We start from the raw sequence: 21831 nt of genomic DNA on the forward strand, positions 1-21831 counted from the left end.
TTTTTAAGCACAATATCATTGTTGCTGATCTGTTATAATTCATCAAATAATTTTAACAAAATTTTTAAAATTAATGGTCTGCTACTCATGTAAAAATGTTGTGGTATTTTTATTTTTTTAATTGTAATCAATAATATTTTACCACAATTAATTAAGAAAATACTACATGAAAATATGTGTTGCAGCCCTGATCCCCTTGGATTTGGAGTCCAGGTGAAGAAAAAAAAAATTAAGCAGTTTGAACTACATGAAACCAAAACTAAACTTGTTAACTAGTGCAGCAAATATACTGTATGATTAGATCATTCTTAATGACATGTAAAAGCGAGTTCTACAACAAAACAACGCACACCAATCACCAAATGCTCATATAAAGGCTTTATTATTTTGGACAAATATTTTTAAAAGGCTCACAAACATTAAAGCAGCTGTAATGTAAAATGTACTGTACAATAGTGGTCATTTTTCATCTTGTTTTGAGTTTTTTTGTTGGTTTCCGGTCAATGTCAGAGTCTGAGCACTGAACACCACAGACATTCACATCGACATCCTTTAGGAGTGGGAGCTGCTGCTGTGTGGCTATGGTCAACGCCCACAGACACAGCTCCAGCCTGTGGGGCGTCCAGTCCTGCTGGGGATCCACTGAGCACAAGAGGGGAGGCCAGAGTATCAGTACACAATATCAAGGCAAGGCAAGTTTATTTGCTACAACACCTTTCAGCAAAAGCAGATTTAAGTGTAATCACTCACATGTCCATATCATTACCTCACCTTTGTTTAGTTTTTCAGTCTGTTTGACCATCTTGTCCAGGTACAAAGCATAGTGCCTGGCTGTGTACTGGATGGGCTTTAGTCCTGGTACACTCTCCATGGCTTCATCGGACATGAATGCAGTTTGCTCTGGAGCTCCTGCTGCCAACATAGCTGGAACAAAAGAGACAGTCAGCCCTAAGCCAAGTTGAATGTAGCCATGAAACGCATGCAAACTATTTAAACAGAGAGCGGGGAGTCCCATCAGCTCAGTCCACTGGTGTAGACTCTGTTTTGTGCATTTACTGAGAAGGCAGTCATTTTAGAGACATTTTATCAGGGTGAATTCTTAAGCTTTTATCAGTGAAAGCTGATTGAAAGCAGATTCAATACAGTGTCTTCAGAAACAGAGTAGAGAAGCTGTGCTAACCTGAAGCGGTGGCTGGGCCGACTCCTTTCATAGAGCTGAGCTCTGCGACTGCTGCCTGCACATCAGGCAGGAGGCTGAAGGCCTTTCTGGAACATTTCTCCACAGTGTCCTCACTGTTGGACGCCACCAGCTGCTGCAGCCTCGGCCTGAACTTCCCTCTCTGCAGGAAATGCACATAGGGCCACTCAAGAACACAGCTGATGCACTGAGTGCTGTATGACTGTTAGTGCCACTTCAAGGTTATACTACATGTCAAAAGAAGTATTTACTAGGGCAGCGTGAGAAAATCTTTTGTATAGGTAAAGTAAAGATTTTTGAGATTGTTATAATTTAGTGTCTAGACTCTATTTACAGTGAGCTTCCACTCCATCAGTTTCACCAGCTCGGACAGAGTGATGTGTTTGTCCTGTCGACTTGAAATTAATGCGGGCAGCTCCTCTTGATACCTGGCCACAGACATACATATCAGTCACCCAAAAGCAAGGCAGACTAAGCACAGTTCATACAATAGATTCCATATACAAGAAAACCTGAAACAATACAGCTACAGGAATAAGTGGATTCTCAGTTGGTGGTTGTTAAACTTCTGTTTCCTGTGAGTATACTGCACTGTATTTTTCAGACCCTAATATATCAAAATCAATTCTGTAACATAGGCTACTGGAAGACTGAGGTTAGATCATAACATGTTAGTGTAAGTCTATCTGTTATACAAATAAATTTAGTGTAACTTTGTAACTGTGAGGAAAAAGAATGATTACCACTTGTCAAGTTTCAGCAGTTTTCCATGTGTCTTGCCTTTGGCCTTGGCCTCCACTACATCCCAGTATTTCTCATACACACTCCTCCACGTAGCTGGCTCCTCACAGGCAAACAGAGTACTCATGGCAGCAGAGAGGGCGCACGCCATTACCTTCAAACAGAAAAAAACTACAAAACATTAACTGAATGCACTTCCACGTCCAATGTTGTGATGCTTTCTGTTATGAGCTGCGGAACTCCCGCGAGATGACCGAACAAACTACTACTTCCGGTACCTTGAGCATTGAGCAGGAGTTTCAGAAGGTCTGTTACCCGTAATACTTTATTTACTTTGCATACACACTTAATATGGTACACGTTAGTTATGTCTCTACGTGTCTGTAAACCTTATCTTGTGTTGTGTGCGTTTCCTCTTTGCAAAATTGCTTGGTAGCTAGGTTAGCGAGCTAGCGGCAAGTTAGCATCACGTTTCAGTCATGTTGATGGTGCAGCTACACTTTACAGAAGGATTACCTATGTGTAGCTAAGACACCAGCAAACAAGTGAACACGGCGAAGGAGCTACAGTTTAACCCCGTTTTGGAGTAAACTGAACCCTTACCAAAGCGCGAAATCAAGAGCGTAATGTAATGTAAGGTAGTTGAGGGTTAAAGTGCTCACCTCTCTCATTGGCTAATAGTGTTAACGCACAACTAATCTATCTTCAGGTGAACACCAAGCAGCCATTATCGATCCCCAGCATGAGGTAGAAGGTGATTAAAACAAACAAACCCCTCAGTCTAGCAGAATTTCAGAGTGAAATTCACTGGCAAAGCAGAAGTAAACAATCAGAATGGACAGCATCGAAAACTTACTACATCAAATAATACTTGGCTAAATAACATACCACAAAACTAAAATATTGATTTCAGCTAAATGCTTTCTAACCTGCATTGTTTGTTCTGTATTTCAGTTCTTTTTTTTTTTTTATCAATACAGTAACCAAAAATAGTTTGCAAGTTGTTGTAGGCTTGCATTCATGACAAGATCCTCAATTTATATGATTAATTGTGTGAAAGTTGCAGCAATAATTACGCTTCACGTTGTTGGTGGTGTAGGTATAAATAGTCATATCTTTATGATAAACAGTGCAAAACAGATAATTTGATACTTTCTCTTTTTCTGTTATATATAGAATATCTGTCCTAACTCTAAACCTAGATAGCATCATTGTTGCTCACATGCCATTCTCTCACTATCAGACTAGCAAGTTGGCTCTGATGGGAGCACATGTGGAGGAGGACTCTGTGCTGCTGCAGATACTGAAGAGAGTGTCAGTTCTTCACCACGTAAGCACGGCAGCTGTTTCATTGTCTGAGAAATGTTACAATAAATATAGTTCTATTCATTAATTAGTTTGTTACATACTGTCACCCCTCTTGCCACCAAACCCAAAGATTCTACATACAGGTGACAAATTAAACTAAAAACCTGAATAAATGAATGATCTCCTCCCGAATGACAGTGTCACCATCTGTAGGACATGAGAAGTCACTGAATGTTTTGATGAGTATGAAAATGGTGTGAATCATACACTGTAGCCTTCATAATCACCAGCTCTCAACCCAGTTGAACATCTATGAGATATTTTGGAGTGACCTGTTAGATTGTGTCTCCACCATTATCATCGAAACACCAAGTGAGGGAATATCCTTTGGAAGAATGGTGCTCATCCCTCCAGTAGATTCAAGATTTTTATTTGCCATTTATGCATAAACATACAGTCTAGGCATATAGGAATTCAGTAGAGTTCAGAAACTTGTACAATCAGTGCCTAGGAGTACTGATGCTGTTCTGGTGGCACATGGTGGCCCGACACCTTACTAAGATCTATTGTTGGGTTTTCTTTTCATTTGTCACCATTCTATATAAATCACACATTTTCTTTTGTTAGAGTGCCACTGCCTGGTGGATCGCTGAACTGCCTTAGAATCACACAACATTTTTGTCAGGTGCTTTTATTTTTTTATTTTTACAGCAGTCACTAGTGTAAAACCAACCACAGCCAGTCTGCTTGATGGAGCTTTGTCACTTCTGTTATCCTCCTGACCCACCCCCCCAAAAAATCACTCTTGTCTGCACCAGGAACATGGAGAAGATGTCACGGGTCACCACAGCACTCAGCAGCAATGCCATCAGTGGCCGAACTATGTTCTGCCACTTGGACGCTCCTGCCAATGCCATCAGTGTGTGTCGTGATGCCACGCAGGTAGTGGTAGCTGGTCGCAACATCTTCAAGATATATGCACTGGAGGAGGAGCAGTTTGTGGAGAAGCTTAATCTCCGCGTCGGTCGCAAACCCTCGCTCAACTTTAGCTGTGCGGATGTCATGTGGCACCAGATGGAGGAGAATCTGCTGGCTACAGCAGCCACCAATGGGGCGGTGGTCACCTGGAACCTGGGAAAACCCTCTCGTAACAAGCAGGACCAGCTGTTCACTGAGCACAAGCGCACTGTCAACAAGGTGTGCTTCCACCCCACAGAGGTTTACATGCTGCTAAGTGGCTCCCAGGATGGCTTCATGAAGTGCTTCGACCTGCGCAAAAAAGAGTCTGTCAGCACTTTCTCAGGTAGAGAATGCGATGATCAGATTGCAGTTATTCCCTCATGTTACATATAACGTCTGACTTCTTTTCATGAAAAAAAGAGTGCAGCAACATTCCCACCTTTACCAATTAAGAAGCAAACTTTATCACCAAGTCAGTTTTATTTATATGGCCTAAAATCACAATGTGTACAACAAATAACACCCTCCATCTTCAGACCACTATCTATCAGTGTTTATTTCTTGGGAGTAGAAAATTCTGTTCTATCGGTGGCTGTGCCAATTGTCAAAAATAAAGCTAAGCAGCTTTTTCCCTTTATAATAAAGTTTTCGTTTAAGTGAACAAGGAAATATCTACATTTCAGTTAATGTAATAAAGCCTTTCTCTTGCCACACTTCTTCAAATCACTAATAATATTTTGTTACTCTGTTGAACTTTCTTTTCCTCACCCTCCCTTCTAGGTCAGTCAGAAAGTGTAAGGGACGTCCAGTTCAGCATGAAGGATTATTTCACATTTGCCGCCTCGTTTGAGAATGGCAACGTCCAGCTGTGGGACATCCGGCGGCCGGACCGTTACGAGCGAATGTTCACTGCCCACACCGGTCCTGTGTTCTGCTGCGACTGGCATCCTGATGACAGGTGAGAAAAACTGATTTTGTGATACAAATTAAGTAAGAAATTTAGGCTTTTGCTCTGTAAAGCTGTTTTGGATTATTCTGTACATCACTTGCAGTTTTGGAAATATATTTTAATTTTCAGGGATATCAGGCATGAATTTGTCCACGTCTGGTTTATTACAGCTGTCGCTTGTTAATGGATTTTCACCCTTGTTACTGTTTTAGGGGGTGGCTGGCCACAGGAGGCAGGGACAAGATGGTGAAGGTGTGGGACATGACCACTAACCGGCCCAAGGAGATCTACTGTGTCCAGACAATTGCCTCAGTGGCACGGATCAAGTGGCGACCGGAGAGGAAATTTCATTTGGCCACTTGTTCCATGATGGTAGACCACAACATCTATGTATGGGACGTCCGCAGACCTTTCATTCCTTTTGCCACCTTTGAGGAACACAAGGATGTGACCACTGGTATTGTGTGGCGCCACCAGCACGACCCACATTTTCTGCTTTCTGGCTCCAAGGACAGCACACTCTACCAACATATGTTCAAGGATGCTACTCGGCCCGTCGACAAGGCCAACCCTGAGGGTCTGTGCTTTGGCCTCTTGGGTGACTTGGCCTTTGCAGCCAAAGAGAGTCTGATCAGCAGTGACGTCAACAGAAAGCCTTACCCTGGAGGTGACCGTCGTTACCCCATCTTTTTCTTCAAGAAGCCTGACCCGACAGAACAGTTTGCCCATGTATCCAGTGCTCTCAGCGTCTTTGAGACAGACTTGAACAGTAACCACATGGACTGGTTTGTCAAGACAGCACAGCTCTACCTCCTCAGCGGGAAGCCGTTCGCTGAGCTGTGTGATCACAATGCCAAGGTGGCCCAGGAGCTCAAACGACCTCAGGTCAGACAGATCAGTGCAACAAATCTGTGCAATGTGTTTGTTGTTTTTAACAATTAACTACAGTGATGTGTTTTTTAAAAAGTGTGAATTAATTTACAGAGTAAGTAATCGCTTTATCATTTTGCCTAAAAATGGGTTAGGGCTGCTCACATTAAGAGGGTTAAAGGATAAGGCCAGTGATTTTCTGTTTTTGTTCTTTTCAAAAACATCCCAAATAGACTAAAACCAGAACATGGTTTAGATTTTTTTGTGTGTTTGCTGTGGACCTCTATTGTTGTCCAGAAACTTTTAAAAACACAGCAGTGAACCACACCACTGCACTAGGTGACATGTTTCTTCTGGCCCATGTGTGTTCACATAGATTCACAAATGTTTCAGCACACAAAATTCATTGTTGGTGTTAGTCTCTGAATGGACTGTTTTGAAAATAACAACAACAACAACAAAAAAGAAAATCACTGGCTTTATCTTTCCATAAACTTGTGGACTTGATTCGCCTACAGTATCAGCAGTGGTGCAGTAACGCAGACTCTGAAGGTTTTATTGAAAAGATAGAGCCTGGAGTATTTGACTCATATTCAGCTTTTGTTAGCTCATTCACAAACGTATTACTTGTGATGCTTGCAGTGTGATTTATAGGCAAGACATTAGATGGAATCTGTTTTATTAGCAGATCATAACTAACACAAAGTAACAACCTATTAGATTTATAACTAACATGACACTGAAATTATGGCCATATTCTACTTCAGGAAAAAAAAATACCCCACATTCAGTGGTAGTAGTGTTTGCTATGAATAACCCAGCTTTTTCCTTTGATACAAAGGTTTCCACAACATGGACCATGCTGAGAATCATGTTCTCTGACCCAGCAAACCTCACAGCAACTGGTCCAAACCACAACCTCAGTAGTAAACTGGGCACATTGCCTTTAATGAACAGGTCAATGAGCTTTTTATTACACCTTTACCACACAGTTTACCATTTACCACCTAACATTTAATACTGGTGAATGTATGCTTTTAGTTTCAGTATGAAGGAAATGGGAACAGAGAGCAGACTGGAGCGTAGTAAAGGCGAGAGCAGGCCGGACAACACCCACCTGGAGCCTGGGACCTCACACATCAGCAATAATAATGAAGGTGAGTGCTCATTAAAACTCTTAGAAGCTAAACTGGATGTTTATACTTTCCTATGGTTGTTTGAAATTCATTCATTTTCTCGCTCTGCAGAAAATGAGGAGACTGAAGGCAGTGAGGGTCAGGCTGAGTACATGTTCGGTGACGCCGAGCTAGATGATGATGAACTCTATTCTATGGAGCATGACAACCAAACAGGTCGCTGACAGTTGCATCCCTAAGGAAACTAAAGACTTGCCTACATCAGTACCTGCTATTTATAACTGCCTCCACACTCAGTGCTCTTATCTAATACTGTATTATCTCTGCTACCTTTGTCATAAAAGAAGAGCAGGAGTACACGCTGCCCCAGGAGGCCTTCCAGCTGCGCCACGAGATCATGGATAAACCATCTGCTCCAGAGCACCTTCCGCAGGACCAGGCCGAATCGGCACGAGGCAGAAGTCACTTGTCTGACACCCATTGAGTCCTTTTCTCTCATCTCCATTTCCCAACCACTGTACAGCCCCCACCTGCCCGGGAGCTTTTTCTGTCCCATTGCGCGGGAGATGCTGAGCTACTACGCAGAGCAGGGCGATGTGCAGATGGCTGTGTCTGTGCTTATCGTCCTGGGGGAACGGATTCGTAAAGAGATCGATGACCTCACTCAGGTCAGCTGGAAATAACAAACACTGGCTTGCTTACTGCTGCAGCGTTTGCATTTGAATCTCTTCATGGACTACAATTTAACTGTTAGCAGAGGCAGTAATTAAAAGTAATTAAAAGTTTGTTAGGCACAGAAAATGCTTATTTTGGTCAAAAGAATGACTTAATGACTTCATGGTGATTGTAAATACAAGTTAGGATGGTTTCCTGAACAAATCTCCAGCATTTTAAGGTCAAATGTAACTTTATTGACTGTCATTCATGTGGATGCAGAGTTCCAGGATACTTTAGGCCGTTCATTACTAACACAATCTTAAAATTCAGTTACGAAGTTTCAGGTTGGAAGACAGGAAACCTTGAACGTATTGTTTTCATTTCAGGAGCACTGGTACATGTCCTACATAGACCTACTGCAGCGATTCGAGTTGTGGAACGTGTCCAATGAGGTCATCAAGCTGAGTACGTGCAGCGCCATCACCTGCCTGAACCAGGCGTCCACAACACTCCACATCAACTGCAGCAACTGCAAGCGGCCAATGAGCAACAAGGGATGGATATGTGACAGGTATGAAGGCTGCACTCCTATTTATTTTTGGAGGGTTTTGTACATGTAGACAATTGTCAGTCTGTAATACTTTTATATAATTACCACAAGAGGGTCTATCCCACAGTTAAAATGAAGACCATATTTCATTTAAGTGAAATATAAAGTATTTTGTACTTGTCTAGTGTTCTTAAATGCTTTCTTCAACATACCCAAATTTGTTTATATTAATATATGCAGCAATCTCAACAGTAGTTCAGTTTTTGGGATAAATTAAACTCTTATTTGCTTTGTTGCAAAGAGTTAGATAAGTAGATTCTATTACTCTCAAGTATGTATGCTAAATATAAAGTTGCCACCAGTGGCCAGCTAACTTAAACAGTACGACAGTAAACAGGTGAGAACATTTAGCCGGGCTCTGTCCAAAGGTAAAAATAAATCAGAGAACCTAGTTGCAGACAAGACGGCAGACTGATGGCCCCGGCAGGAGGTTGGCAAAATTAGCCTGAAGTTGTTCACCACTCCAGGTTTATGGTTGGGGTTAAGGTTAGAGGTTAATCCTAACTTTTTTTTTTTTTTTCTTATAGAAAAATGGAATAACATTTTGGTTGACCTTGTCTGCAGCCTTGTGTAATTCATACAATACTTCTTCAGTTCTGACAAGTGCCCTGTGTCTCTCCTCCAGGTGCCACCAGTGTGCCAGTGTATGTGCAGTGTGCCACCATGTGGTGAAGGGACTGTTTGTCTGGTGTCAGGGATGCAGCCATGGGGGACATTTGGAGCACATTATGAACTGGCTCAAGAGCAGCGCGCACTGCCCGGCCGGCTGCGGTCACCTGTGTGAGTACACCTGAACCCATCACAACCACTGCTCACCCTCCTGGTCCTCTGTGGAAGCGCAAATCAGATCTCATCACAGACAAACGAGATGTCTGCATCCCTCCACACGGGCCCAGTCAGATTAGTTGAAGGTTGGATCTACTGAACCTGAAGGACAAAAAGGTTTCTATGTGCTGTCCTGCACAGCCAGCCATGAGCAAACACAATCACATTTAAGTTTGTATTTGAATTGGTTTTTGAACCATTGGTGAATTTGTATTTAAGCAGATGTTACAATAGATATTAAAAACGTTAACAATATTTTGGTGAACTCACATTTGCTACATTTTACAGTTTTTAAACCTCCATAAAACCCTGAAGGCTGCAGTGACATGTTAATGTGCATTATGTTTAAAACTTGCAGTATTTTGAAGAACTGTAGATAAAGTTGAATTTATTTGAGAAATAGCAATACATTAAAGCAATACATAAATTAATAGAGCTGTCCTGTACATTCACCAGAGAAATCCTCTCTCCCTTGCAGTGTTCACGTCATTCGCGCGTATACTGAATGTGACTGTATCCAGGTTACTTGAATTTGCACCGAGCATCACATTCTAAAAGTGTATCTTCGTGAGAGCAAAGAAGTGCAGTTGTTTTTTCCCCAACCACACTTTTCTCTTGTGGACCCAGAAGTGTTTCGACAAATGTCAGCCCGCCAACATCTGTAACTTCTAGTCTAGCAGCTGGACAGTGTGCGCTGCTTAGAGTAACATTTGCTTTCTAGTCATAATCTGTCATTCTCACCACCGGTGCAATACACAACAGATTAAGCGCAGAAGGCCACAAACGCCTTATGTCCAGATAAACCTCAACAGAACAGCTTCGTTGTGGGTGAAGTGCTTGTTGTTATAAGAGGAATCTGTTACTGTATAGCCTGATGGTGACTACATGGATGATTTTACAACTGAGTTGACAGTTTCATGGGCAGAGTTTCATGAGATGAGTGACAATCAGTCTCTTAACACATTAATTTGGGCACATATACAGATTGGATGCTGCTCAGCATCACAAGTGTTAGTCTTCCACTCGTGTTAGATTTTAAATGTGTAAATCAGCCGCAGAGTGTCACTACAGATTGGCAGTCCTCTGCTTACTTAGCTTCTGTACTGAAAACTACTTAGTTTTAGTGATTTTATAAGCATTCTGGTCAGAACAGTTGATTTACAAACTGGGAGGAGTCTGTGCTCATTTAAAAACCTGCATGCCAGAGCCTGCTGTATTTGGATCAGCTGCTAAAGCCAACGGATATATTGTGCCAAGGTTGTTACTGAGCAGCACCTGTCATCACATCGATTTACCGCCAAGGCCCTGGGCACATCAGAGTATTTTCAAATCCACTCCACATGAGGAGGGGAATCCCTGACCCCCAAGGCTCAGTCTGCACAGAACTGTCTTATAGTATTAGCAGACCTGATATTGATCTGAGCCACCTGATTAGCTCTAACATCTGGACAGGCCCTGTTGTGTCTGGAAATCACATTTATTAAGTCAAAGTAACTGTGACTTAATGTGTTATACACCGATCAGGCACAACATTATGACCACCAGTACATATAAATTCTGTTCTTGATCATTCAAATACTTGATTCTGTCTATTTTTGACTTGGATTGATTTTTTACTTGGAATTTATTTATCAGGATGTGTGTGCCGTGCTTGTTTCTCATGGTGTTTTGCTGTTTGAGTAGTGAAATTTGTTTATCAAGATGTGTGTGTGGTGTTTGTTTCTCATGGTGTTATGTTTGTTCTTCATTGCTGCTGAAACACTGAAATTTCCCCATTGAGGGATCAATAAAGTACCTACCTACCTGTCTGCACTTCAGTGCAACACTTGTTCCTTAACATTTGTTTATGAAGCTCAAAATGTTTCAGTTTTTGGTGAGATTGCCATAAATGTATAGATTCAATAACATGTTGATTATTGAGGTCATAGTTAAAAGTGGTGTTGTACTGGACTACGTTATATTCAGAGGTGTATATTTTTGTCCTGCCCATCGACGCTCACGAGAGGGTCAGAACATTAGGAACACCTCTGACTATAACAGTCCAGTACAACACCACTTTTAACTATGACCTCAATAATCAACATGTTATTGAATCTATACATTTATGGCAATCTCACCAGAAACTGAAACATTTTGAGCTTCATAAACACAGATGTTAAGGCACAAGTGTTGGATTGAAGCGCAGACAGATGTACAGGTGGTCATAATGTTGTGCCTGATCAGTGTATAATCAGATGACATGTAGCTGATGTATTTCTCACACAATCACATTTGACTAAAAATATCAAGCTATGAAAAATTTGTAAAATATTGAAACAGATCATGTTAAAGAGGTTCCACAGTAAATCTGCTAGATGATAACCATCCTCTGGATTACCTGAGTAAACTGTCAGGTACTTGCCCTTTGGAAAAGAATACCAAACTGCGATTTTGTTCTAAAAATATTTGGCCAGCTTTTATTCATTCATTACTCGTACAAGAATTAATGGATCAAAAGATCGTCCCTGATGTAACGTAATGTATTGCTGTATATGACTGATGGCTTTGACAGGCATTTCTTGTCCAAGATTATAATCCCTTCAAAATTCACTCAGCAGGACATTACTTTCAAGCAGCATACAAATAAGATTTCATTCAAATGATAAGGTATCATTCTGAAGAAGTAAACGGACTGCAAATCTACTACTTAAATTTATCTCCTCATCTGGTGGTGTGAACAATTTAAACCGCATTTCCTTTAAGAAATTAGTAGACTTTTTTATAGAAACACTTCACAGTACCTGTGATCCACACTCAGTCCCTCCCCTGCTCTGTGCATTTGCGTCACCCAACGACAGGAGTCCAGTATACACCAGCACAAGCAAGTGAGGGTCAGGCACCCTTCTTGCCTGCTTGTCGATTCCCTGTAGACGCAGCTGTTGCCTTTGGACTTGTCCAGATCTGGCAAGCTCTGGTCCATCAGCCAATCCCAGAGGAACAACACGTCAGCTGTTTTGCTCTCTGAGCTACTCTGGTCCAGCAGGGCTGGCCTTGTCTTTGGCCTTCTCCCATTTTTCAATGAGTTTGTTCAGGGTGGTCAGATCACCCTCCGTCGAAAACTGGCAAAAGCCCCTTCAGAAGACAGGAAAAACAAGTTGTTTTAGGTGGATGAACTGTTCGAAGCACCCGTTACGTCTCTCCAGTAAAGACTCACCTGTAAAGGTTAAGACCGTTCCCAGCTATCAGAGACTTTCTCAGGAGCACTCAGATGCCTCAAACTCTGAAGCACAGTTTGCAGATTCCCTGCTGTTATGATGAAACAACCAGACACCAGCATTAGTATTAGATTTCACTGAGGTCACAAAACCATTTTAATCACTGCACAATACACCATCTTACCCAGTTCTTCTTCATAGGAATCCAGCTTCTTCATTAGGGATACAACACAGGAGTGGGTCAGGCCCTGCCCAGCTACAAGGACACACAGTCTTTTTCTTTGGTTTTATCATAAAACATAAAAGGTGTTATCCAGCACAGCACAAGCTTACCTTTAACACCAGTGTCACCTATTGTTTTATCTTGCCCGCAAATACAAGGGCTCCCGTTTCCATCAGCAGAGAGACAGGAGAGCAGTTCAGCACGACAGGTTCTGGCCTTTGTCAGTGTGACATTCATGTCCTGGGCCAGCCGGTGGTTTTCCACCAGCTCAGCTTGGACCCTCCTCCATGCCATCTTGTCCTCCATCAAACATCCCTCCATCACAGTACGCAGCTCCTTCTCCTGAGACACCTGGCTCTGCAGGCTCTCCATCTCCTCACAGTGCTGCAACAGGGAGAATTAATTAGATGTGAGTAAATGGTTTTCAGTTAAGTCAAGACCAGAAATGCCACGTCACAGTTGTATACCTCTGCATACCAGTCAAGTTACAGTTGACATGCATGTCTGTCCAGACTCGTATGTAAGACTTTAAAGGAATATAATATAAGCTATTTTCAGCAAAACGGAAACTATCACCATATTTACATATAGTATATAGTGATTAATTTCCAGCGAGAACCCTGCTGCCTTCACGTAGAGGCTATTTTTACAGAGTGAAGAGAACTGATAGAGAGCCTGGTCACATTGTCCTTAAATCCAAGTGGATGTCTGTGCCGAATTTAAAGAAATCCATTCAAAGTGTTCCTAAAATATGGTGTTCACAGGAATGGAACGGACAACCTAAAAACATAATGCCTCTGGCCACAGCTGTCACCAGCTGAGGCATAAAGCTTGATTTATGGTTGTGCCTTGAATCTATATCATAGGTACAATGTAGGTAATGCATAGCCTTGTATCCTACACTGTAGCCTGAGGTGCACCTGTCCATAAATGCAACTACATGTCGTGGAGACACAGACTGCAACAGCTGTGATTGATTACATCGCGTTTCCTCGTTCAGGTGATTCAGTAGCCAAACAAGCACAAGTCCTTCCCTCAGTTTCAGTCACTATTGTAAGTAAGTGAGGAAGAAACACGACACTGTGGCATAGAGATGCCACCGCCAACTTTTCTTTTGGTGGTGTAATTGCAGAGCAGCACACATGGATAAATGCTCACAACTTAGGCTCAGTATATTCAATGCAGAAGCATAACTCAAGACTAAAAAGTCACAAATGTAAAGTATACAGTATATATTTGTTTTGTAGTTACCTTGTGCAGCTGAATGGCCATCTCTTGCATCTCAGCCTCCAGCTGGTCTGCATACGCTTGTTCCAGAGCATCGCTGGGTGGTCGAGCACTGCTGTGCCACCTTGCAATAGCTGAGGTCATCTTACGCTTGGGCCCAAACAATCTGGAAAAACAATTAAAGGTATTTTTTCCTTGCCATAAGAAAAATACAAACACTGTGAAAGAGGGGCCTGAAGTCGCTTACGTGATTCCTATTTCTTTGAGATCATTTTCAGTCAGGGTAAGAAATATGCGCAGGTCAATGTCTTGCTCTTCAAGTAACGGGAGATACTTAGAGAAGCCAATTTGCTCCAAGAACTCTGCCAGATCCTGCAGGAGTAAGAGATTTAAGGTCCAGTCAAGAACCAAAAACAGTCCTGAATAAACTGGTCATGAGCCACACACCATTAGTCCACCACTACTAGTCAATTAAAAAGTGTACAACCACAGACGTGCCTTTGGACCAGTGTAGGAGGGCGGAAGAACAGCAGGTGAGCGTATCCCACAGTTGCCTGTACCACTGGACTGAGCTGCATCATTGCTTCCATGACGACTCTTTCCTTTTGAGTGGTGACTCTTATTCACTCTGCGAGAGCTGCTCTTTTTGCCCTGGTCGGAGTCCTGGTTGACAGAGGTATGTATGCCTGTTACTGCATGTCAAAAAAATCTGGTGTTTGTCTCCAAAATGCTGGAATTTCTCTGCTTGTGTGTTCACCTCATTACTCTCCACAGAACCTTCCCAATTGAGACCAATGACATGAGGCAGGCCTTCACTGCTGCTACTGCTCCTCCTCATAGTGGGCATGTCATTCTCAAAGAATGGACTGTCATCTGTGGTGATATAAAAAAAAATTTTAACTGCTTTGGCAGACGGCCAGGACAGCTGATGTCAAAAGATATTACTTTAATCAGTGACAATAAAACTGCAGTATTTCTAATGGTGCATGGCTTCCAAAGACGTTTTTTGATTTCAGTTATGTATATCAGATGTGACAAGACTGGTGATTGTGTGCCTCACCTCTGCTGCTGTTGCTTTGGCCATCCAGCTCATTGATAGGTGAGGTAACATCACGGCAGCAGATGCCATCATTCTGTTCACCAATATCATGAAACGCTGTGTAGCCTGGCAGCACGGCAGGAGGCTCTGTGAGCAGAAGAGCGACATTAATTACCAGCTGTCCTACCCACGACTGTCTGTCAGTTTTCTGTGACACTGACATTCTCTCATAATGTCTGATGAAATCTCAATATACAGACTCTCTTGAGCATTCAAGGAAAAACTATCCACAAAGTGTAGTAGTATGTCAGTCAACCTGTATCATACACAGCTTGTTTTCCTGTTTTTAGCTAATGTGTAATTTGACTTAACAACTAGCCACCCTCTTCAGTTGACCAGTATGAACATAGGTTGGTAGATTAGAGACTGGATTCCTATGTGACACTACCATACAGTTTGCTGGTGCCTCCTACTCGGAACTTGGCGACTGCCTGAGGCCCGTCATGGATGCTAATGCCTTTAGCTCGGTTTCGACTTGGCCTTATCTGCGGCGGGGCACTGTCCGAATCCTCAGAGGAGCTCAGGTCTTCAAAGCGTCCTAATGAAAAGGATCATGCACGCATCAATCAAGACAATAAAATACATAGAAGGGATAACAATCTATGTTTTTATCCTAAAGAGAAAAGTTAAACCCCTCATTTAGTTGAACTCCTGAACTACCTGATTTGATCCTTGGAGAACGCGAGTCAATGAGGCTGACAATCTTGGTATAGCCGTACATCATTGCTAGAGCACGGGCAGTCTCGCCTTTAGCATTACGGTCATCTGCTTTAACTTTCTGTAAATGGTCAAAACAAAACTGATATCAGGATCAAAAGGCATGACCTCTGTGTGAGTAGGACAATGAGCTGTTTCTTAAAGGTATAGTTGGAGATTCTAATTCATTACATATTGTCATATTCATCTAAATTTTCCTCACATTCCTCTGCCTGGCCTTTCAGTTTGTGTGCTCCACAAACCCCAGGTGGCTGTGTGCTGTGCTTGCTCTGTAATTCACAATATTACTGCATCCAAAATGGACAGATGGTTAAAAAAGTACCAGCTCCACCACCTCCATTTACAGCCTACACTAGTACACAACTAAGGAGGAGAAAGACAAAAGCACAAAAAAACTGAAAAAGGACTATAATTAGGCAAGGTTGGAAACCCATGTAAAGAGCTGTGGGATTTAAAAGAGATGAGGATGGACACAAGTAGCTAGACAGGTGGGTAAATTGTTTACTATGTGCCACTGAAAATTGTTAAAGTCAATATGAAGTTGTTCAATTAGGTAGGCTGATCCTTGTGGAAACATTACATCAGCAAGTTAAGCATTACCTGTGTCACGTTAGCTTGTTTGCTAAATCAACTTCTCCTGACACATTCTGCTAAATTTCTAGTTTGCAAATGTATGTGGTTATTCTGACTTCAGCTGTAGAAGCTGGAGACTGTTCAGAGAGAATAACAGTGGATTCTTTAGCTGGTCAGAGACATTTCGTGCCCCAGTCACGTATTCTGACAGTAATGCTCATTCATGAATTTTGAGGGACGTAGTTAGGAAATCTTAAATGAAACTATTTGTGTACATGGTGATCAAAATGTAAACATTCGTTGGCTAGAATTGCTGACTATACATTTAAGGTCATTGTCAACAACCATCATTAGTGGTGTACAAATTTCCTAATGCTGCTGCTCTGGCTTTGACAAAACACCAGAGAGTTTGTTTGTGGACAATGATATACTCACATGATCGAGCAGGTATTGAACTATGATTTCATGTCCAGAAGCAGCAGCTTCCATCAGGGGAGTGAAACCAGACCCTGGCTCCCTGTGGATGAAAGAAAAAGTCATGAAAAATGTGTCTGAATAGAATGTCACAGTATTTTTCAGACAGCTGAAGATACTCACTTGACATTGGCATCAGCGTTGTTATCCAATAAGAACCTGACCATCTGCTGATGGCCTGTGCTGGTGCAATGGAACAGAGCTGTCCAGCCTCGAGAGTCCTTCAACTCCAACTCAGCGCCTTGCTTTTATGAAAAGCAAATAACATGTCATACTCTCAATAAAAATGCATTAGAATATAGAACTGTGCACTTCCAATCAAAGGTTGGGACACACTATCCCACTGAACTGAAAGGGAAAGTGTATCCAAAATTTTGACTGGTAGTGTAAAACTATAATCAAGAAAATAACAATCAACATAAACAACACTGTATGAGTTTGAACTAATATGTTCATTGGCCCTGATGGTATCATCATTACCAGCAAGTGGCCTCCACTTACAAGATGCTAGACAATCTAGCTCCATGTTGTTGATTTTGTAACATGGTTGAAATCCTTGTCAGTAAATTGTAGGATGGTTCAACATCTGTTTTGGGAGTAAGCAGACCAAAACAGCAAACGTTTCCACTAAAAGACACTGATGGTACAAATGTCTGCTTATACTTTGCCTTCTGGGTTTGCTTTTCCTACAACACAGTTAATAGATGCAATGCTGCTTAGAACCAAACAAACAAACACTGATTTCTTTTGTTCTGTCACGTAAAGTGAGCACATTTTGCATTAAAAAATAAGACGTCATTGAATTACTCAACACCAGACTTGGTAGAATTTCTATGCAGGTGAACTGTTACTGTTGGACAGACTCATTATGTACCTGAAGCAGAGAGTATGCAATGCTTTCATTTCCACAGCTCGCTGTCAACATCAGTGGGGTTAGTCCTTTCGGAGTGGTAGCATTTACATTCACACCGGCCTCTAGCAGGAGATTTGCAATGTTGTCATGGCCGATGTACGATGCATACATCAGTGGGGTCCATCCTCCAATGTTCTGGCCATCCAGGTTCACCTCACGTCTGCAGACAAATAAGATCAGACATACAATGTTTATGAAGACAAGCTAGGCATCTAGGGTTAGTACACATTTTAGGCACCCACTTTTTGATGCACTCTGCCACCACATCGTACTGGCCGATGGAGCAGGCGGTGTGGATATCCAGGGGGACGTCCAGCTCCTCCACCAGAGAGTCGCCCAGCCACAAGGAGAGGCTGGCACCCAGCTGCTCTGATTCACTGGCCTCGTCACTTAATTCAGACATTTTCTACCTCTTTTCTTGTCCGTCCACACACCTGAAACCAGAGGCGGACACGAAACTGAGTCCCACCATAAAATGTTTACGTGCATAAATCCCCGGATTCAAGCTTTAAAAGCACTCTGCCTCAATATCACACAGTAAGAGTCGCTAAATGTTGATTATTACTTATTAATAAACATACAGTACTAACACTAGCTTCTGACAAACGGTTACATTAAGGCTAATGTTACTTTACTAGCTAACACAACTTTGCACTTATAGCTACTTTGTTAGCTTAGCAAGATAACGTAAACCCCTGAAGAAACACTTCCCTATCACATATCTACACAATGAGCAAACACGTAAACTAGCAAAAACAAACGACCTAAACAAACTAATAATTCACACTGCAGTTAAATGTCATAAGCTCAAAACATACTAGCAACAGCTAATTGTTGTTTTCTCGGCAGCTGAAACTTTTTTGTCACACTCAATTGTGCTCGTGTAGAACCATGCCCCGCCCTTTCCTGTATGAAAAATACTGCCGAACATGTTCAACTGCACCTACACTAAGGCTAAGCTATAGTCACAATGCTTTATCTCATCTTAAATAAAACAGTGCAAATAAAAATACAAAGTCATTTATTTTCAGAAATATGGTACAAGCAGTGATCACTTTTGGGTCTTCGATATTAGCACTGTGATTTTAACAGCTTTTGTCCCAGTATCTCCACTTCAACCAAAGTTTTGTGTGATTTTTGTTGTTTGATGACCAGCACACAGATCAGACTAGGTCAGATCAGGCACAGTGCATCATATTATGTTCAGCATTAATGTCAGAGAAAATTGAAGCGAAACAACTCCTCTGATTGAGTGAAGGCAAATGCTGTGGTCTCCTCCTGAGTCTGTGCTGTCAGGTCTGTAACCTGGGTTCCAGTTTGCTGAAGGGTCTCCTCTGTGGTTGGGATCTGGGTCTTGACTTCAGCTCTCCGGTGGAAAACAGACTTCTTTGGAGAATCTGACACAGCTTTGACTTGAGCTGATGCAATTTCTGTTGCAAACAGAGAAACCTGTCATTTGACACAATTCCACGCTAGACATTTTTACATTTGAGCAATAACTACTGTTCAAATGCATGGTTCATTTCCTCACCACTCTGAATGAGTTTGAACTGCTTGCTCTTCTCTTCTTCCATTTTTTTCCTGTAGTCTCCAGTCATGGCTCTCATCACCTGCCTTTTCTTAGCCAAAGGAGCTTTGGAACTACGTAGAGTCTTCAGTGCACAATATGCCTCTGCCTCTACAGGAAGAAAATATGTACGGTGTCACAGCTCAATGCAGTTCAGTATCTGTCACATTTAATATGGCTCTATCACACCAAAAGCCCACTTACACCTGGCTTTAACATGTGTGCTATATCCAGACACACTACACATTTACCTCTCTGTGTATAGGAATCATTTTAGTGCCAGATGTAAACAGGTTAGATGATGTGTAAGGTGAAGTTCATACTCTGTTTAGGTGTGCCCTTCTTGGACCTCATTCCCAGCTCCAGCTGCTCAATGCACCAGTCCAGCTGTCTGTTCAGCTGCTCTTCTGCACTCTGAAAGACAGTTGTGTGTGGATATCAAATCGAAACCCACCATGATTATTTTAAGAGAAAACATTTAACACTGACCAGCTCTGTGACATCATCTCCTTGACTCCCCTCAGCTGGTTGCTGCTGTGGCTCACTGCTACCTGAGGGTTCTGTCTTTCCAGGTTTCTTCTTCTTTTTCTTTGCTTTGGACTGCACTGACTGTTCAGGTGGAGGGTTAACCTCCTGCGGTGGGGAAAGTTTTTCCTCTTGGATGCACTGTTGGCTGCCTGGTGAAGAGGTGTCTGGGGTCTCTGTCTCTGTCTTCATGTCTTCTACAGGAGGGATTTGAAAGTTGAATGCAAAAGCAGAAGTCTGTCCAGTAAAATGTATTAGACTTGTTGTTGGCTCAGTCCTGTCTGATGGAGAGGTTTTCTCCTGACGTGCAGGAAAGTTGTCAGGGAAGAAGTTGAATCTGAAGGTGTTGTCACTGTGAGTCCAGGGGGGCTTCTCAGCTCTGCCTTGAGCAGGAGTGGAGCTGTTTGATTTGGACTCGATATCTGTTGAATGAGCATACACACAAATTATGATAACTTACTTCTGAAGGCACTGCATTATCTGCCTCAAGAGTTACTTTATTGTAACAAATGCAGACAACCATGTAACTGTGACAGTTAAGTTCAATAATTAATCAAGTTAATCGGTTAACTAAAACTGGGGGCCGTTCTAGACAAAACGTCGCACTCGAAAGATTTAACTCCACATTTTGCCTCCAAATGTACGTATTATAGAGTATACACGTGCATGCAGCAAAGCTCGCAGAAAATATGTTTAGCCTATGATGTGAAAGACGTAATTAAATTATAATGCAGGGTACCTATAAACAACAGTTTTTGTTCGGCCATGCTGATTCTCCCGGTGATGCAGGTTTTCAGCTGAAAGGCGCCTGTCCAACTCAATTACAGTTAAGCTTATAGTCAAACATATTTAAATCGACGCCTCAGAAATACAGATAGCATTTGAACATACTTCTTTCTCACGGTTTTCCCAAAATCGCGGTCAGAAGCCACGGCGTCACCTGAGAATAAGTCCGTCACCCATCGATTCCGCCACACTTATCGTTCCGCGTGTTGAACGAGTAGACTGACACAGATAGCCTAGTTAAGACTTGGGCCTATATAATATACATAGGTCTATATATAGATAAATCAATTTATATGTTTAACTATGACAAACTGAAATAAATATACATATGCAGAATTTCCAGACTGATTTGATGTTTGTTGAATAGATGAGAATTAAACAAAGACAAGGAAAATTGGTAGGGATAAATAAATAACGTACAGCCCACAAGCAAGTAGTACAGTGGACAGCAGAAAAGAAACAGATTTGCAATCATGAACAAAGTATATGATTATGGTCACCGTAGGATAAAAAAGCTGACTTGAAAGTTCAGAAAAGAATAGTCTCATTTCATAGACAAAGAAACAAGCTGTTTTTGTCAGCAGGCTGTTGTTGATTGGGTGGTCTTTATATCAGCTTTTAATTTAATTTGTATTATTGAAGCAAGATAGCCGCCCCGGGTTGGAATCAGGGTTGCGTCAGGAAGGGCATCCGGCGTAAAACACGTGCCAAATGTCAACATGCGAGGCGTCAGTGTGACGATTCGCTGTGGTGACCCCCAAACGGGAAAAGCCGAAAGTAACTTTATTTTATTATTGAAGCAAGATAAATCCCTTTAATGTTAGCCACCCCAAGACAGAGCCATTAAAAGTTTTAGACAGTAACAATCCATCATGAAACAAACATATAACACTAGAATCAGACAACAATGTATGAGCACTTAAAAAAGATATGGACAAATGAGATTATAAAAACATGAATCAGTGTTAATGTTGTTATACTCTTTGTTATCTTTTCAGTTTACAGCCAAATATAATTTTATATTCTCTCAAAATGACCACCTTGTACAAAGCTAGAAACTGATGGTACAGCATACAAGTACAACAGCTTTTCAAACATAATATAGGTTACAGTTTATCCCCTTTCCATCATCACATTGCCACTGATCCCCTAATACTTTAGTGGAAATACTTATTCCTATGCATAATATTGCACATATCCACATCTGCACTACTCCTCTTCATCACATTTAATAGAAAGAATTAGATGGATTTAATCTGATTGGTGTGTACTGTATTTT

At 41.8% G+C, this 21831-nt stretch overlaps 4 protein-coding genes across 7 annotated transcripts; 1 reads left to right on the forward strand and 3 right to left on the reverse strand.

The window, feature by feature from the left end:
* Positions 1-363: 363 nt before the first annotated feature.
* On the reverse strand, positions 364-2696 carry LOC109963621 (uncharacterized). 4 transcript variants are annotated; one of them, XM_020606298.1, is made up of 6 exons: positions 2602-2696; positions 1942-2093; positions 1533-1626; positions 1181-1340; positions 772-924; positions 364-642 (listed from the first exon to the last, which is right to left on the reverse strand). In XM_020606298.1, exons 1-6 carry the CDS (start codon positions 2608-2610, stop codon positions 467-469), a joined length of 744 nt encoding a protein of 247 aa, XP_020461954.1. In that variant the 5' UTR covers positions 2611-2696; the 3' UTR covers positions 364-466. The 4 variants fall into 4 exon arrangements, with proteins under 4 accessions (XP_020461954.1, XP_020461957.1, XP_020461956.1 ...); XM_020606301.1 differs by lacking the exon at positions 2602-2696 and adding an exon at positions 2543-2570; XM_020606300.1 differs by lacking the exon at positions 2602-2696 and adding an exon at positions 2456-2536.
* wdr24 (WD repeat domain 24) lies at positions 2095-10820 on the forward strand. Its single transcript, XM_020606297.1, is given in 13 exon segments — positions 2095-2245; positions 3183-3269; positions 3875-3932; positions 4066-4550; positions 4988-5165; positions 5369-6041; positions 6868-6983; positions 7068-7183; positions 7274-7378; positions 7510-7609; positions 7611-7830; positions 8206-8390; positions 9055-10820. Coding segments are annotated over 10 exon segments (2343 nt in total). The 5' UTR covers positions 2095-2245; positions 3183-3269; positions 3875-3932; positions 4066-4069; the 3' UTR covers positions 9224-10820.
* Positions 10821-11421: 601 nt separating this feature from the next.
* On the reverse strand, positions 11422-18603 carry anks3 (ankyrin repeat and sterile alpha motif domain containing 3). Its single transcript, XM_020606358.1, has 16 exons — positions 18493-18603; positions 17917-18108; positions 17636-17834; positions 16885-17006; positions 16723-16804; positions 15658-15775; positions 15386-15535; positions 14959-15084; positions 14656-14771; positions 14397-14561; positions 14146-14270; positions 13923-14064; positions 12782-13055; positions 12633-12704; positions 12448-12539; positions 11422-12365 (listed from the first exon to the last, which is right to left on the reverse strand). Exons 2-15 carry the CDS (start codon positions 18075-18077, stop codon positions 12457-12459), a joined length of 1935 nt encoding a protein of 644 aa, XP_020462014.1. The 5' UTR covers positions 18078-18108; positions 18493-18603; the 3' UTR covers positions 11422-12365; positions 12448-12456.
* A 75-nt stretch (positions 18604-18678) lies between these two features.
* On the reverse strand, positions 18679-20651 carry cunh8orf33 (chromosome unknown C8orf33 homolog). Its single transcript, XM_020606359.1, has 5 exons — positions 20506-20651; positions 19731-20188; positions 19565-19655; positions 19206-19352; positions 18679-19104 (listed from the first exon to the last, which is right to left on the reverse strand). Exons 1-5 carry the CDS (start codon positions 20531-20533, stop codon positions 18890-18892), a joined length of 939 nt encoding a protein of 312 aa, XP_020462015.1. The 5' UTR covers positions 20534-20651; the 3' UTR covers positions 18679-18889.
* Positions 20652-21831: the final 1180 nt, after the last annotated feature.

The sequence above is a fragment of the Monopterus albus genome, unplaced genomic scaffold (assembly GCF_001952655.1).
Source record: "Monopterus albus unplaced genomic scaffold, M_albus_1.0 scaffold76.1, whole genome shotgun sequence".
Taxonomy (NCBI): Eukaryota; Metazoa; Chordata; class Actinopteri; order Synbranchiformes; family Synbranchidae; genus Monopterus; species Monopterus albus.

What these genes read in the sequence shown, in the direction of transcription:
- LOC109963621 (XM_020606298.1), bottom strand. An exon ending in TGATGGAGTGGAAGCTCACT is followed by an intron (nt 1,341 to 1,532) that starts GTAAATAGAGTC and finishes CATTTCCTGCAG; the next exon opens with AGAGGGAAGTTCAGGCCGAG. An exon ending in CGGCCCAGCCACCGCTTCAG is followed by an intron (nt 925 to 1,180) that starts GTTAGCACAGCT and finishes CTTTTGTTCCAG; the next exon opens with CTATGTTGGCAGCAGGAGCT.
- anks3 (XM_020606358.1), bottom strand. Translation starts at nt 18,077, where the DNA reads ATGTCTGAATTAAGTGACGAGGCCAGTGAATCAGAGCAGCTGGGTGCC. An exon ending in TTGCATACTCTCTGCTTCAG is followed by an intron (nt 17,007 to 17,635) that starts GTACATAATGAG and finishes TTTTCATAAAAG; the next exon opens with CAAGGCGCTGAGTTGGAGTT. An exon ending in AGGCACCAGCAAACTGTATG is followed by an intron (nt 15,085 to 15,385) that starts GTAGTGTCACAT and finishes TTCTGCTCACAG; the next exon opens with AGCCTCCTGCCGTGCTGCCA.
- cunh8orf33 (XM_020606359.1), bottom strand. Translation starts at nt 20,533, where the DNA reads ATGGCCGAACAAAAACTGTTGTTTATAG. An exon ending in GAGATGATGTCACAGAGCTG is followed by an intron (nt 19,656 to 19,730) that starts GTCAGTGTTAAA and finishes ACTGTCTTTCAG; the next exon opens with AGTGCAGAAGAGCAGCTGAA. An exon ending in GAAGGGCACACCTAAACAGA is followed by an intron (nt 19,353 to 19,564) that starts GTATGAACTTCA and finishes TTCTTCCTGTAG; the next exon opens with AGGCAGAGGCATATTGTGCA.